The sequence below is a fragment of the Pelmatolapia mariae genome, linkage group LG16_19 (genome assembly GCF_036321145.2).
Source record: "Pelmatolapia mariae isolate MD_Pm_ZW linkage group LG16_19, Pm_UMD_F_2, whole genome shotgun sequence".
Taxonomy (NCBI): domain Eukaryota; kingdom Metazoa; phylum Chordata; class Actinopteri; order Cichliformes; family Cichlidae; genus Pelmatolapia; species Pelmatolapia mariae.
In genome coordinates this window covers 31,734,535-31,747,917 of record NC_086241.1, presented here as the reverse complement: position 1 = coordinate 31,747,917, position 13,383 = coordinate 31,734,535, and the positions used below count along the sequence as shown (strand labels likewise).

The 13,383-nt window shown below is 40.4% G+C and overlaps 1 protein-coding gene across 1 annotated transcript in view; it reads left to right on the top strand.

Annotated features, from left to right (window-relative positions):
- Nucleotides 1-13,383, top strand: part of vwa8 (von Willebrand factor A domain containing 8) — a 101,750-nt gene that overhangs the window by 27,464 nt on the left and 60,903 nt on the right. Inside the window, exons 15-18 of the mRNA XM_063498727.1 lie at nucleotides 10,824-11,007; nucleotides 11,296-11,373; nucleotides 11,690-11,805; nucleotides 12,019-12,119. Coding sequence (XP_063354797.1) covers nucleotides 10,824-11,007; nucleotides 11,296-11,373; nucleotides 11,690-11,805; nucleotides 12,019-12,119 — 479 coding nt within the window. The remainder of the gene's footprint in view (nucleotides 1-10,823; nucleotides 11,008-11,295; nucleotides 11,374-11,689; nucleotides 11,806-12,018; nucleotides 12,120-13,383) is intronic.

Sequence of the window (13,383 nt, the reverse complement as noted above, 5' to 3'; positions counted from 1 at the left end):
AACAGCAGCGAGTCTGCAGCGGAGAGAATACAAATTCAAATTGTCGGAACAGGTTTGATCGTTTCTTGCATGTATTAATTTGGTGATTTATTAAATGTATAAATGTTATTCTAATCTGCTGCTGAGTCTCTTACGCTGATGAAAATGCAGATAACGCAGATCACGAACACCTGTTCAACCAATCACTTTCATTCCACTTTGATCTGTGACAAACTGACGCGTTCATCTCTGTTACAGTTTTGCGTTAAACTGCTATGTTTTTGTGTTCTTTATATTGTAGATTTTCACATCTCTGGAATAGTTGGCAGTAGCTAATATGGATGGTTTTCTGTAAAATCATATAGATATGACCCGTGAATTATTCATAGATGACCGTTAGATTAGTTTGATGCTGCCGACATTTTCATGTGACCGAGCTGTGAAACTCTGGGTTAACTCAGAGAGCTGAAGATATCGTGGATATGCTGACCTCGCTTCGTGGTGTACAGGGCCGTTTACCCTCATGATTGATATTCACAATAAAAATATTAGCCGAACATCATGAAGTCTGTATGTGTTTCATAGTGTCGAATAGGGCTGGGCGATATGGCCTAAAATCCATATCACGGTATAATTTGAAGCATGTACGGTAACGATATATATCGCGATATATTATTTTCTTCTCTATAACGTGTTTTACACACTATAAGGCACACTTAAATTCCTTTAATTTTCTCAAAAATCGAAAATGCGCCTTGTGTGAATTCTGGTTGTGCTTACTGACCTCGAACCGATTTTATGTAGTACATGGGCGCAGAAATCTGTCAAAAATGTTTTAGTACGACTTTGGTAAGCTATGAAGGCGCACGGCTTGATGGATTGCCGGAGCATTACGGACATGATATGCAATGTTCTGACTGAGAGATTTCTGAAAAAATTAAAAAGTACAGCTCTGCTATCACTTCCAACATAAATGAAGACAGAAAACTAAACAGCAGTGACGTTTGTAGGGTTACTGAAGTTGAGCTAGCTGGTATATAATGATGTGCTACGTGACTGCTAGCAAAACAGCTACGTTAGCATAACATTAGCACAGTGAAGCTGAAGGATGACCGCTAACCTTTTTCCACTTGATAAAAGTTAACGTGAGGGTTTCTGGTGGTTAGGGACAAATGCAATTGCATGGCAGGATGCTATAAACGGACCAAACTTCAGTCAGGAGAACAACTGAGATAATCCATCCACAATACGAGGTTAATCATTAATATACTGCAACAACATGGGAATAGAGCAGCTGCGAGAGAATTCAGCATTAATGAATCAATGGTAGGGAAGTGGAGGAAGCACAGTTTTTGGCTTTCCCCATCTTCCAAAAGTGCTTCGTCTCTTTGCTATTACTGTCGCCCAGCATAATTTGCAGATGATGTTGTTTGCAGCTGCTGCAATGTTTTCGACCAAAACAGGCGCAGCTTGATGACACCATCAACATGCGCTATCGCGGTAGAGTCAAAATCTCTACCGTTGGCCAAATTTATATCGTTTCTACCGTATACCGTTTATACCGCCCACCCCTAGTGTCGAACAACCTTTGTACAGTTAAACCTAACAGTTACTACATGACAGAAACACCAACGTTATTTCTTTTATGGGTTTATACGCAGGTCACGCTGATTATTGAACAAAAACCCAAAGATCAGATGTTAATCAGATTTATTTGCTCTCTCTCCTCCTTAAACATGTTTTTAATGTTAGTTATAATTCAGAATTGGCGACTGAAACAGGTATGACACATACGAACATCAGGAAATAAAAACCCGATAAATATAATGGCAGCTGTGTACCGGGACCTGCATTTTGTCGGCGGTAATAACAGCTCAATTGCTTGCGAGGCAAGCGGGTCTATCCCACGCTTTGCCGTGAGACTGGGCTGGGCAGACATCTCCGAAATCATCAAAGCACTTTTGCAAAGAGGCTGTATCTTGACAAACCGACCAGACATCTGAAGATTAAACCACTACATTCTAAAAAATATTAAAACGGTATTTGGTGACACATAAACAGGGTTTTTCAAAGTTCAGTTCTGTTAGTTTCAACATGCCGGTTGCTGTGTGCTAAAAACAATGGCCACCAGGCCAAAGCAATGGTTTTGACTCGATCAGCGTTAACCCCGCCCCCTGAGTTCAATGGGTGAGGTTGACAGATAAAATAAATTCATGGTGAGACCTGAAGGAGTCAACTGTGCCAAAATGAATTAATTAAATACACCATTAAATAATTATTTAAATTTGGCAATGTGAAATAAATAAATAATTAATTACATGTGTCAATAATTAATTAATTAAATGTGTCAAAAATATGTATTTAATTAATTATTTCCCATTTTAATTAATTATTTACAATTTTAATTAATTATTGCCACATTTAATTAATAATTTAATGGTGTATTTAATCAATTCATTACGGAAGTACTGGCGTTCCATACACAAGTGGCACACCGCTTTGATTACATCCTCTTTCATCTGGTTTAAAGCCAAAAAATTCCCAAATTGGCGACTTTATATTTTTTGTAGTGCTGTCAGCGTTAACGCGCCGTCATTACAATGTCTCTGTCAATGCATTTCGGCAGTTTGTCCAAATTTTGTTCATTCTGCGCTCCAGATGGGTTGAGAGCGTTAAAAATTTTAATCGTGATGATCGCGTTTAAGCTGCATTAACGCTGACAGTGGGGTTTTTTTTTTGGGGGGGGGGGGGGGGGGGGGGATTACCTCTTCCATGTTTGGACTTCTTCTGTGTTGTAAACGCACAAATCAGTCTGTGCATGATTACATTGCCCTGCCCATCAAAAAGTCTGCGCATGTGCAAATATATCGCCCATCGGCGGTTGTTGGACTGACAATTGCCGGTTGGAAAATTTTTACATATCGCCCAACCCTAGTGTGTGTGAGTGGCAGCAGTCGGCTAAAAACTGTCCAAAGGTAGATCAGCAGAGCTTAGCTTGTCTCAGTTCAGTTAGTTCCTCCTGCTCTTACCAAATCACTTCCTTTCCAAAAACTGCTGCTGATCTATTGTGGTTCATATCCCAGTGAAGGCATTCAGTGAAAGTTCAGAGGAAATAAAATGACAACTTCTCTCTAAGACTTTCCAGATGTTTACCTGTTATGTCACACAGTGCGGCAGTGTTGACGTCTCCTTGTATGGCAGCCGCACACACCACTCATCGCTGTTCCTCTCAGCAGTCAAAAACAGTTTTTGTTCCTTCTGCAGCTAATATAGACAGGCCCGTACTTTGCCCCTCGACAACTTTCAGACCTCCGTATGGATAATAAAGCTGTTATGCGTCTGCATCCATTTCCTCACATAAAGATGGATGTATGCAGCTTCTCAGAGGTCTTGTCCTGACAAAGTTCATCACATACACAACATCATCTGACAGAGGAGCTAGATCTTGGCAACGAGTGCCTCACCATGCAAAAAACAGTGCGTAACAATAACAAGGCCTTTCAGTTCTTCCACTCTTTGTTGTTCAAGATATTTTCATGTGGATGAAAAAATGTCCTCTCTTGTTTTTATGAAGGTTTTTCTAGTTCACTGTGTTGTGAAATTCTTTATATTATTCAGAAATTGTCACTAGACATTTTTTTGTGTGTCTGTCCTAAATTCACTCCGATGGCAAGAGAGGGCAGTGAAAATTTCAGGCATTTATTTTTTTTTATTTATTTATTTTTTTACACTTTATTTTTATTGACAGTCCTGTATATATACATTTTTTTACAAAACATTCAGACCCCCAACAAGCACAGAGCATCTAGGCTGACAAACAAAAAAAAAGACATATCCCTTTATGGTACAATCAGATCAAATAGATGAACTACAGCAATGAAACATGGTATCAGAAATTAAAATACTTTTCCATTTAAGTAAAGGTCCCATTTTTTCCAGTATTTCCTCAAATTTATCGGCAGCCAGTCTTAGAGAAAAAGTCAGTCTCTCCATTGTGTAAATGTCCTTGATAATGCCTATCCAGTCCAAGAATGATGGTGGATCCACGTTTAGCCATTTGCGAGTTATGGCTTTCTTTGCACCAGCCAATAATATCAATAAAAGATATTTGTCTGAATTCCTCAGTCCTTGTAGCAAATCACATAGATAAAACACAGTGAAATCAGGAGCCAAGTTCAAGCCCATCATGGTGTTGATTACTTTGATCACTACTAGCCAATAGGGGACAATCTTAGCACATTCCCAAAAAATATGAAAATGTCCTGCAGATACACTTCCACAGTTCCTCCAACATTGAGCCTTGTCGGGGTCTTTACTTTGTTTACTCTTAGCATTAGGCGTGACAAAAAAACGCACTGTTTTTCCATGCAAATTCCCTCCATAGACCTGAGCTCGAGGTCATTACCACAGCCTTACATATATTGAACCAGCTGTCGTCATGTATTATTATTTCAGCCTCTTTTTCCCATCTAGTTTTGATATACATTGTGTCATTATTCCTACATGTTTGTAAACATTTGTATAATCTGGATATCTGTTTCTTTGGTGCATTCCCCTTACAAGAGTCAAGGAAGATTTTAACCAAGCCCGTGTCCTCCTCTTCTAGGAATTTTATGTTTCTGTCGTAATGGTGCCTCAGCTGGAGGTATCTAAAGAAATCATGTCTTTCCAAGTACTTCTCTGGAGTTGCTGGTAGTCTTTTAGTACATTTTTTCTGTAATCTTCCAGTAGCCTGTTATACCCTTATTTGACCACTGTATAAATCTCTTATCCATGTTTGCAGGTGCAAAATCTGAAACGTAAGCAGGCCATCGTAAAGTCCGGGCACTTTTTTCAGTTTTCTCATATTTGAGTAACCTATGCCATATCTCTATGGGCACTTTCATTAGTGCCGGGAGCAGGTCTGCATCTGTATGTCTTTTAATGAGTGGTTGATCTCCAAGCAGTGATTGAAGCGGTGTCTCACAGTAGGATTGATCTGTCTCCTTCCATTTAGCCTCACACATTGGATCACACCACCCAATCATCACTCTTAACTGTGCAGCCCTATAATAGTCCTCAAGACACGGCAGAGCGAGTCCACCTTTGTCCATTTGCAGTTGTAACGTCTGAAATTTTATTCTTGGTTTTTGTTTGACCCAAATAAAATTAGAGATCATCCTGTTCCAATCGTTAAATTGCTTGGAGGGTACGTGTATAGGCAGCGCCTGGAACAAATAGAGAAGCTTTGGCAAAAGATTCATTTTTATTATATCTATCCGATTATGCATATTCATTGGCAATAATGACCAGCGCTGTAGGTCTGCCTTAATTTCTGATGTCAGTGGGACATAATTGCATTCATAGAGGTCGGATAGATCTGTGGGTATATGGATTCCTAGATATTTTATAGAGGTGTTACTCCAGTTAAACTTGGCTATCTTTTGAATGTCTTGTGATGGGCGGTAATTATACAAGAGAGTCTGAGTTTTCTGTAAATTTAATTTATATCCGGAATATATGCCAAATGTTTTCAATAATGACAAAAGATTAGGCAGACTGATTTCCGGGTTAGTTAGCGTTATGAGGACATCGTCAGCATACAGACCAACTTTATACATTGTATTGTTAATTAGTACACCTCTAATGTCTTTAGATTCCCTGATAGCTTGCGCCAGGGGCTCAATGAATAGCGCAAAGAGAGTGGGACTGAGAGGGCATCCCTGAAGCCAGCCTCTCTCTAGTTGTAGTGTATCTGTTAAATCACCATTAATTTTAATCCTGGCAGTGGGTGAGTTATATAGGGACTGTAAGCATCTGATGATTTGGCTGTTAAAACCGAATCTCTCTAAGGCCAAATAAAGATAATTCCAGCAGACAGAGTCAAATGCCTTTTCGGCATCAAGACTAACAGCTACTGATTCGATATTTTTCATTTTATTTATTAGATGGAGAGCCCGCCTCACATTATCATGAGTTTGCCTATTTCGAACAAAACCTGTTTGATCTGTATCCGTTAGTTCTGAAGTTATAAATTCCAACCGTTTAGCTAATATTGTTGCAAATATCCTATAGTCGATATTCAAGACTGATACGGGTCTATAGGAACCACATTCTGTTCTATTTTTACCCGGTTTGGGAATTACTGAAATAACTGCTCGTTTCCAGGATGATGGTATCTCACCCCCTGTAAGCACATGGTTAAAGCAATCCCTCAACAGAGGGGTTACTAGATCTCTGAAGTGTTTATACCACTCTGCCGGGTAGCCATCCTCACCGGCCATCTTATTACCTTTCAATTTTGAAATGGCCTTGTTAATCTCCTCCGCAGTTATTGGTTGTGTTAATCTTTTATTTTGTTCTGTTCCTATCGATGGTAAATCAAGAGAGGAAAGAAATACATTAACAGAGGGCACATCTATCCTGTGTGGTTCTGCGTACAGTCGGGTATAATAGGTCACAAAAGATTCTTTTATGCTTTTCATGTCATGACATATCTTATCATTTGCTGGGTTTTTAATTTTCTGAATAAATCTGTCAGCCTGCTGTTTCCGTATCCTCCAAGCAAGGACTCTCTTAGATTTGGGTCCATTTTCATAATAATTCTGCTTAATGAATTTAGCCCTTTTCTCTATTTGGTCATCGTATAACCTATTTAATATCTGTTGTGCTTCTTTAATTTGTGATAAGGTGTCATCATTGTTACTTTTCATATGTTCTGATTCTAGGTGTTTCAGTCTTGTAGTAAGGTCTTTCAGATACTTCTCTTTTTCCTTTTTTTTATATGAGGACCACAGAATTAGCTTCCCTCTAAGAACTGCCTTCGCTGCATCCCATAAAACACTAGGAGAAACATCACCATTGTTATTGTAGTCCATGTATTCCTTAAATTCTTCTTTTACAAACTTTTCAAATTCTACATCATTTAGGAGACTAGTATTAAGCCTCCATAAAGACTCTTTGCGATCTGAATCCAAATGGAGTGTCAAGTACACCCCAGCATGGTCCGAAATATCTCTCACCCCTATATCGCAATTTATAATTCTATGCTTATCAAAGTGTGACATAAAAAAATAATCCAGTCTTGAATACATATGATGGGAATGTGAAAAAAAGGTATATTTCTCTTCCAGTGAGTGTGCATCCCTCCACACGTCAACCAACCCCAATTCCTTAAGCATTCTTTTAACATATACTGCTTCTGGTTGTAACAATTTAGTTTTGCTGGACGTGTCCAGAAACTGATTCAAGTGAATATTCCAATCTCCACCGCATATTAATATGCCTGATGTTTCTGTTGCAATTAATTCAGAAAGGGTCCTGATTAAATGTTTATCAGTCCCTGGTGGTCTGTACACGTTAAACAATGTAACTTCCTTGTGATCTATGTACCCTTTAACCAGTATATAACGCCCCTCCTTATCTCTGATTTGTGAGGAAAGTTGGAAATGTAATTTGTCAGACAATAAGATGGCCACTCCTCTAGAATGGTTTTTTATATACGAGGAATAATACACATTTTTAAACCCCATTTTACACAATTTTTTGTGCTCGATGGCAGAAAGATGTGTTTCTTGCCAGAAAATTATATCTTGTTTTTCTCGTTTCATTTTAGCAAGAGCTTTGTTTCTTTTAATGGGGTTATGTAAACCATTAACATTAAGTGTAATTACCTTATATTGTTGTCTGATCTCCATCAGCAAAAGGAAAATATACAATACCTATAAATCTCTAGGTGCTCTGAAAAGAAAACGGGGGTCTGCAGAACAAAGGACCAACGTACCTGAACAAATAACATATATGACTTCCAATCATGAAGTGTACGTCCAACTTCAAAACAAAGAGGGGAGTCCCTAGAGTCCTAGAGAGCCCCTCGTAGTGCTGCTTGGTGATCTCCGCTCATCATAGCAGCGCTCTTGGAGAAAACTGGTAACATCCCAAACTGCAGTCAAACCTATCACTCTTATTTTACCGAGGAAAACTGCAGTTTTGGGTGCGGAAAATTTTTTTTCTTTAGGTGTTACTATCCATGCACTTGAATCTCTGGAGCTTCTCCTGGATGTATTTCATCCGTTCCTCCCGGATCCGCCGCGGCGCCCCGTTCGCTCTTTCCCAGAAGGGCGTCCTCGGTTTGAGTACGGGGATGCGTGGGATTGGGTCGTCCGCTCCCTTTTCCATCAACTTCCTCTTCTCCAGGTCGTCGGATGCGTCTTGCGCATTGTTATAAATCACGGTCCCGTTTTCATAAAACACCCGCAGTCTCGACGGATACAGTGTTTGGAAGCGGAGCCCCTTCTCTTTTAAAATTCTCCTGATCGTGTTGTATGCTTTGCGTTTCGCTATAATGTCACTAGGATAGTCTTGGTCGAAATACACACGTCTCCCCTTCAGCAGTATTTCTTTTTTGCTCCACGCGGACCGAAGCACCAAGTCCTTGGTCTTGTATTCCAAAAAATGAATCACGATGGACCTGGGGTTGGAGCCCGGAGGTGGCTTGGGGCCGAGAGAGCGGTGGCACCGCTGTATGCCCAGATTGGTGTCGGGGAGGGACAGTTCCTTCTTTATAAAATTCTCCATGAATTCGAGCATGTTGTCCCCTTCTTCACTCTCTGGTATCCCGTGAACACGTATGTTATTCCTGCGAGAGCGGGCTTCCAGGTCGGACAGACGTGTCTGGAGGTCTTCTTGTAACTGGAGAGTATGGCCGAGCACGTCTTTAAGGTCGACTGTGACCTCCTCCACCTCGGTTACTCTCTGTTCGATCTCCTCGATCCTGCTTGTTACCTCTTTCATGTCCGTGACAATTTCGTCGAGCCGTTGCCCCACTTCTTTCCTAAACTCCAACATTTCTGTTTTCACAAGTCCAGTCTTTTCCGCTATTTCACTTTTTAAATTATCCTGGACTTTTTTCAGCTCAGCAAGAATGTTAGCTTCAATTGCCTCCATAGCTCCGGGTAGCTTTAGCTTGCTAGCACCGTCAACTTCTTTCGGTGAAAAAACTCCTTCCTCCGCACTTTCTTGCCGAATTCCTCTTGTCTTTCTCTTGTTACCCCCTGGCATACTACTATGAATGTTCTTAGTTGTGTTATAACATGTCAGTTTTTAAGGGGTAACCAGACCGCCCGGGAGCTGAAAGATTATGCTGCAACCAGCTTCCCCACCATCCGGAAGTCCTCAGGCATTTATTTTTAATCGTTTTTTTGATATTCTTGTTCAAACTGACTTCAGACTGAGGCCTACTTTTTTTTTTTTTGGCCATGGGAATAATATGAGAATTTTTTATTTTTATATCAGTCACATGAAATTAATGTAAGATGTGCTTTAACAAAGCTGTTACATTGTCTAAATATGTAGAAGAGGTGAAAATATGGCATTATAGAAGAAGATGTGTAAAAACTCCTCTTTAAACTAAAAAAAGTTGCATTTCCTGCGAAAATGCAGTGTGAATGTCATGTAGTGGAATCTGAAAACAACAGAAGAAGGAGAACTATGTGCTGAAAACACTGTGTAGGAGCTGAACTCTTTGCTGAAAACTGCTTTATGTGAAAGATTACACTGAAGAGTGTCAAGAAAGCAGGGTGAGTGCGAGGAGGGAAGATGTGCGGCAAAAGCCACAGGTAGGATTTGAACCTGCGCCACCTGGTCTCAAGGCGGTTGCTCATCTCATTGAGCCAATTTGGTTCTCAGGTGACTGAACAGAATTAAGAAACTGAAAATTGTGCTGAAAAGAGGTGAAGAACCTGAAAATTCTGCTGAAAAGAGCAGAAGAGGCTGAGATTTGTGCTGAAAAGAGGTGGAAAAAGCTGAACTGTCTGCTGAAAAGAGTTGAACTTGTTGAACTTTCTGCTAAAAAGAGATGAAGATACTGAAAATTCTGCTGAAAAGAGGTGAAGAAGCAGAAGTTTCTACTGAAAAGGGGTAAAGAAGTAGAACTTTGCGCTGAAAAGAGGTGAATCAGCAGAATTTCTGCTGAAAAGAGGAAGAGAAGCTGAGGTTTCTGCTGAAAAAAGAATCTGGAATTTGTGCTGAAAAGGGGTGAAGAAGCTGAAATTTGTGTTGAAAAGAGTTAAAAAAGTTGAACTGTTAAATGAAAAAATTGTTGCCATAAGCGAGATTTGAACCCGGGCCTCCCGCTCTGAGAACGGCTGCTCATCTCACAGAGCTAAAACATGGCTCAGCCCGCCCGGTAAGCTAAACTGGTGATCAAAAAAGCTTAATATTTCAAAAAGTATAAAAGTTATGAGCACCAAAAGACATAGCAGGAATTAGCAGAAGGAGCCGAACAGTCTAAAATTTGAATGGTGAAAATCGGATAAAAACTGAGGGACTAGTTAACCAGCAAAGGTCGGAGCAACTAGAATAAGGTAGAAGAAAGAAGAAAGAAGAAAGAGAAACAGGATCTCAATAGATCATTCACACATTTAATTGTGTGAATGCCGTGAGGCATTCACACAATTAAATGTTTCATACTCACTACATTATACAACCAAACAGAGGGAGTACAGCAGATAGTGGAGTGTGTTTTTATGCATAAAATATCTTCCCACACATTCATCCAGTGACTTGGATGATGGTTAGCGCCCACTTTGCCCACAGTAGTGTAAATATATCCTGCCGCAGCATGGGTGTCTCCGTGGTTTGATAGAAATGGACATTGCTGTCCTCTTGAATCAGATGATTTCATGGGCAGCTGTCAAAAGTCATGCTCTTAACCCTGAGCTTGATTGACTAGGACACACACACACGCAAACGGATACATCCATGAGCAACACTGTGTGCACCTACGTTCCACATCGACTTGAACAGATGTTCAACTTGTGTGCCAGCGTGATCCAACGTGTGTGTTTATTTTTGTGTCTTTTTAGATCTGTTTTCCCCATTCATCCATCGTTCAGAGTGCTGGCCCTAGCAGAACCCCCTGTCGTGGGGAGTGCAGGCAGCAACAGCAGAGCTCAGCAGTGGTTGGGCCCCGAGGTGCTCACTATGTTCCTTTACCACAATGTCATGCCGCTGGCCAAAGAAGAGGAGATGGGCCTCATACAGGGACTGGTGAGACATACAAATACTGAGACCTACTAAAAATCTTGGATGGGTTTCAATCTCAGTGACCTTGACCTTGGTCAAAGGTCAGTGGTCAAGTTTTGTTAAAATCCTTTGAATTTGATAACTGGAAAACAAGGCGACGTAGGATTTTGAAATTGATCCCATACGTGTGTCTCTAGGAGGCTGAGGGGTAGCACTGGTGTTTGCCAGTATTTTTCTAACTGGAAGACAACGCCTCTGTTTCCACTCTCATCATAAGTCCTTCTTGGCTTCTTTTTCTTGTTTTGTTTTTAGGCTCCTAATGTACCGATGGAAGGAGCAGAGCAGCTACTGCACCTTGCACACAGTCTCCGCAAGACAAATGACCCCACAGTAAGTGTGTGTGCTTCACATATGGCAGCAGTTCCCAAATGGTGGGCGAGACATGAACATTATTACTGCATTATTACAACAGAATTTTGGGTTTACTTCACCAGACCTAGCATGTGACAAACTACAGATACAGGTAAATGGTAGTGGAGTTTTGAGAAACCTCCCAAAATACAGGTGTTATTCTCGTTCCAGGTGGTGTAAATGGATGTCAGAAGTGTACAGTCCAACAGTCACGTGTCAGATTGCAGATATTTTTTCGTGCAGATATAAAGGTAGAGATGTTTGGAGGCTACTCATGTATGGTGTCTGTTGCTAGGCACAGTCTCTGGCCTCGTCTCTCTCCACTAGACAGCTACTAAGGATCTGTCGCCGTCTCTCTCGGCACCCTGAGGAGAGCGTCACTCACGCAGTCAATAAGGCTTGTCTCTCCAGGTACACACTCTCTCTCTCTCTCTCTCACACACCCACACACACACACACACACAAGCTGTCCAGGGTAGACCCCACATCTCACTCTGTGATGGCTGGGTTAGGTTTCAGCAATATGGATAGACAGAAATTAATGTTAATATTTGATTTGTGTGTCATAAAAACAAGGCAACTGTGTGGGTTTTTATTGTGTGTGTGTGTGTGTGTGTGTTTTAGATTCCTGCCCAGCCTGGCCCGTTCCTCTCTTCAAAAAAACCTCATGAACTGCTCCATACAGGATGCAACAGACCCTGCTGATCGCTCTCTTGATTATCCCTGTGAGTTCCAGTCACTTAGATCAATTAGATTTTTCGGGGGTGTTTTTTGGCTCACGTGGAGACAGCGAATCAGTATTAGGCTTATGGTAATAAACCTTACTGCTAGAAATAAAGTGCCTAAAGATACAATTTAAAATGGTATATTATGCGAAATTGTGTGTTATGTGTTGTTGACATAACACAGGCTCATCCCTTTAGTTAGGTGCCTTTTTTGTTCTTGAATAATTCATAGAGGACCGTTAAGATTGTGACTCAAGACTTCTGCACAGCACTGTATACCAGCAGAAGCACAAATCAGTTCGCTTCATTTACATACAGCAATAAAGTCTTTATTGTACCAATATTACGGAACATAGGTTAATAACTGAAGATAGAACTGTAACCCCCCTCCAAAGGAAACCTCAATCATATGCTTATTCTACAGAAATGGAACAATGCACGATAAATGACAAATAACTTGTAAAGCTGGTAGCCGGAAAGTTTTGTCTCTTGGCATTCATTCTGAACTTGTGATCTGTTTCCTTGTAAAGAATAAATGTCGACTTCTGCTGTGTAGACATACAGGCAGCACAGGCACATGTATTATTTAAAAGATGGAAAGCAGGATTCAGCTGGCCTCAAAGAAAACAAACAGCTCAACCCAAAATAATCTCATCTTCTGACTCACAAGCACCTCTCAGCATTGTCAAAAATCAGGTCTGACTCTCTCATTTGACTCATGCATGCAATTATTCTGGTTACAGGTAAAATGGATGTTTTCCAAAGCACTAATAATTTGAACAGTGGATCACTTGAGTGTGTGATTAGTGTTGTATTGTGAGTTTAGAGTTGGCATGTGAGAGCTAGGAGCACCACTCATGTAAACCAGTGAGTGGGATTATTATGAATAAAAAGCTGGTGACAAAATGCTCAGTGACAAAGCAGCTAATGATGCTATTGGTAGGTAAGATCAAAACATAAAATAAAAGGATGCTATGGAACTCCATGGATTATTTTTCTTTGTATTACATGTCACAATCCAGGATATTTACTACTGGGTTACTAATATTGGTACATGATTCTTGATGCTCATTTGATGCCAAAACAAAATGATTCTTCCATGTTTTTAACCCCCTTTGTCAAAAAAGTCGTTTGAATCCACTAACTTGGTGGTGGCATGTTGTTTACTTAAAATGTTGGCACAATGCTTTGTTAGCAGGAAATGTTGGGTTGGTTCCTTAGTAGCTTGCTAATGTCACTATGAGGTATGACATTCATTAGATTA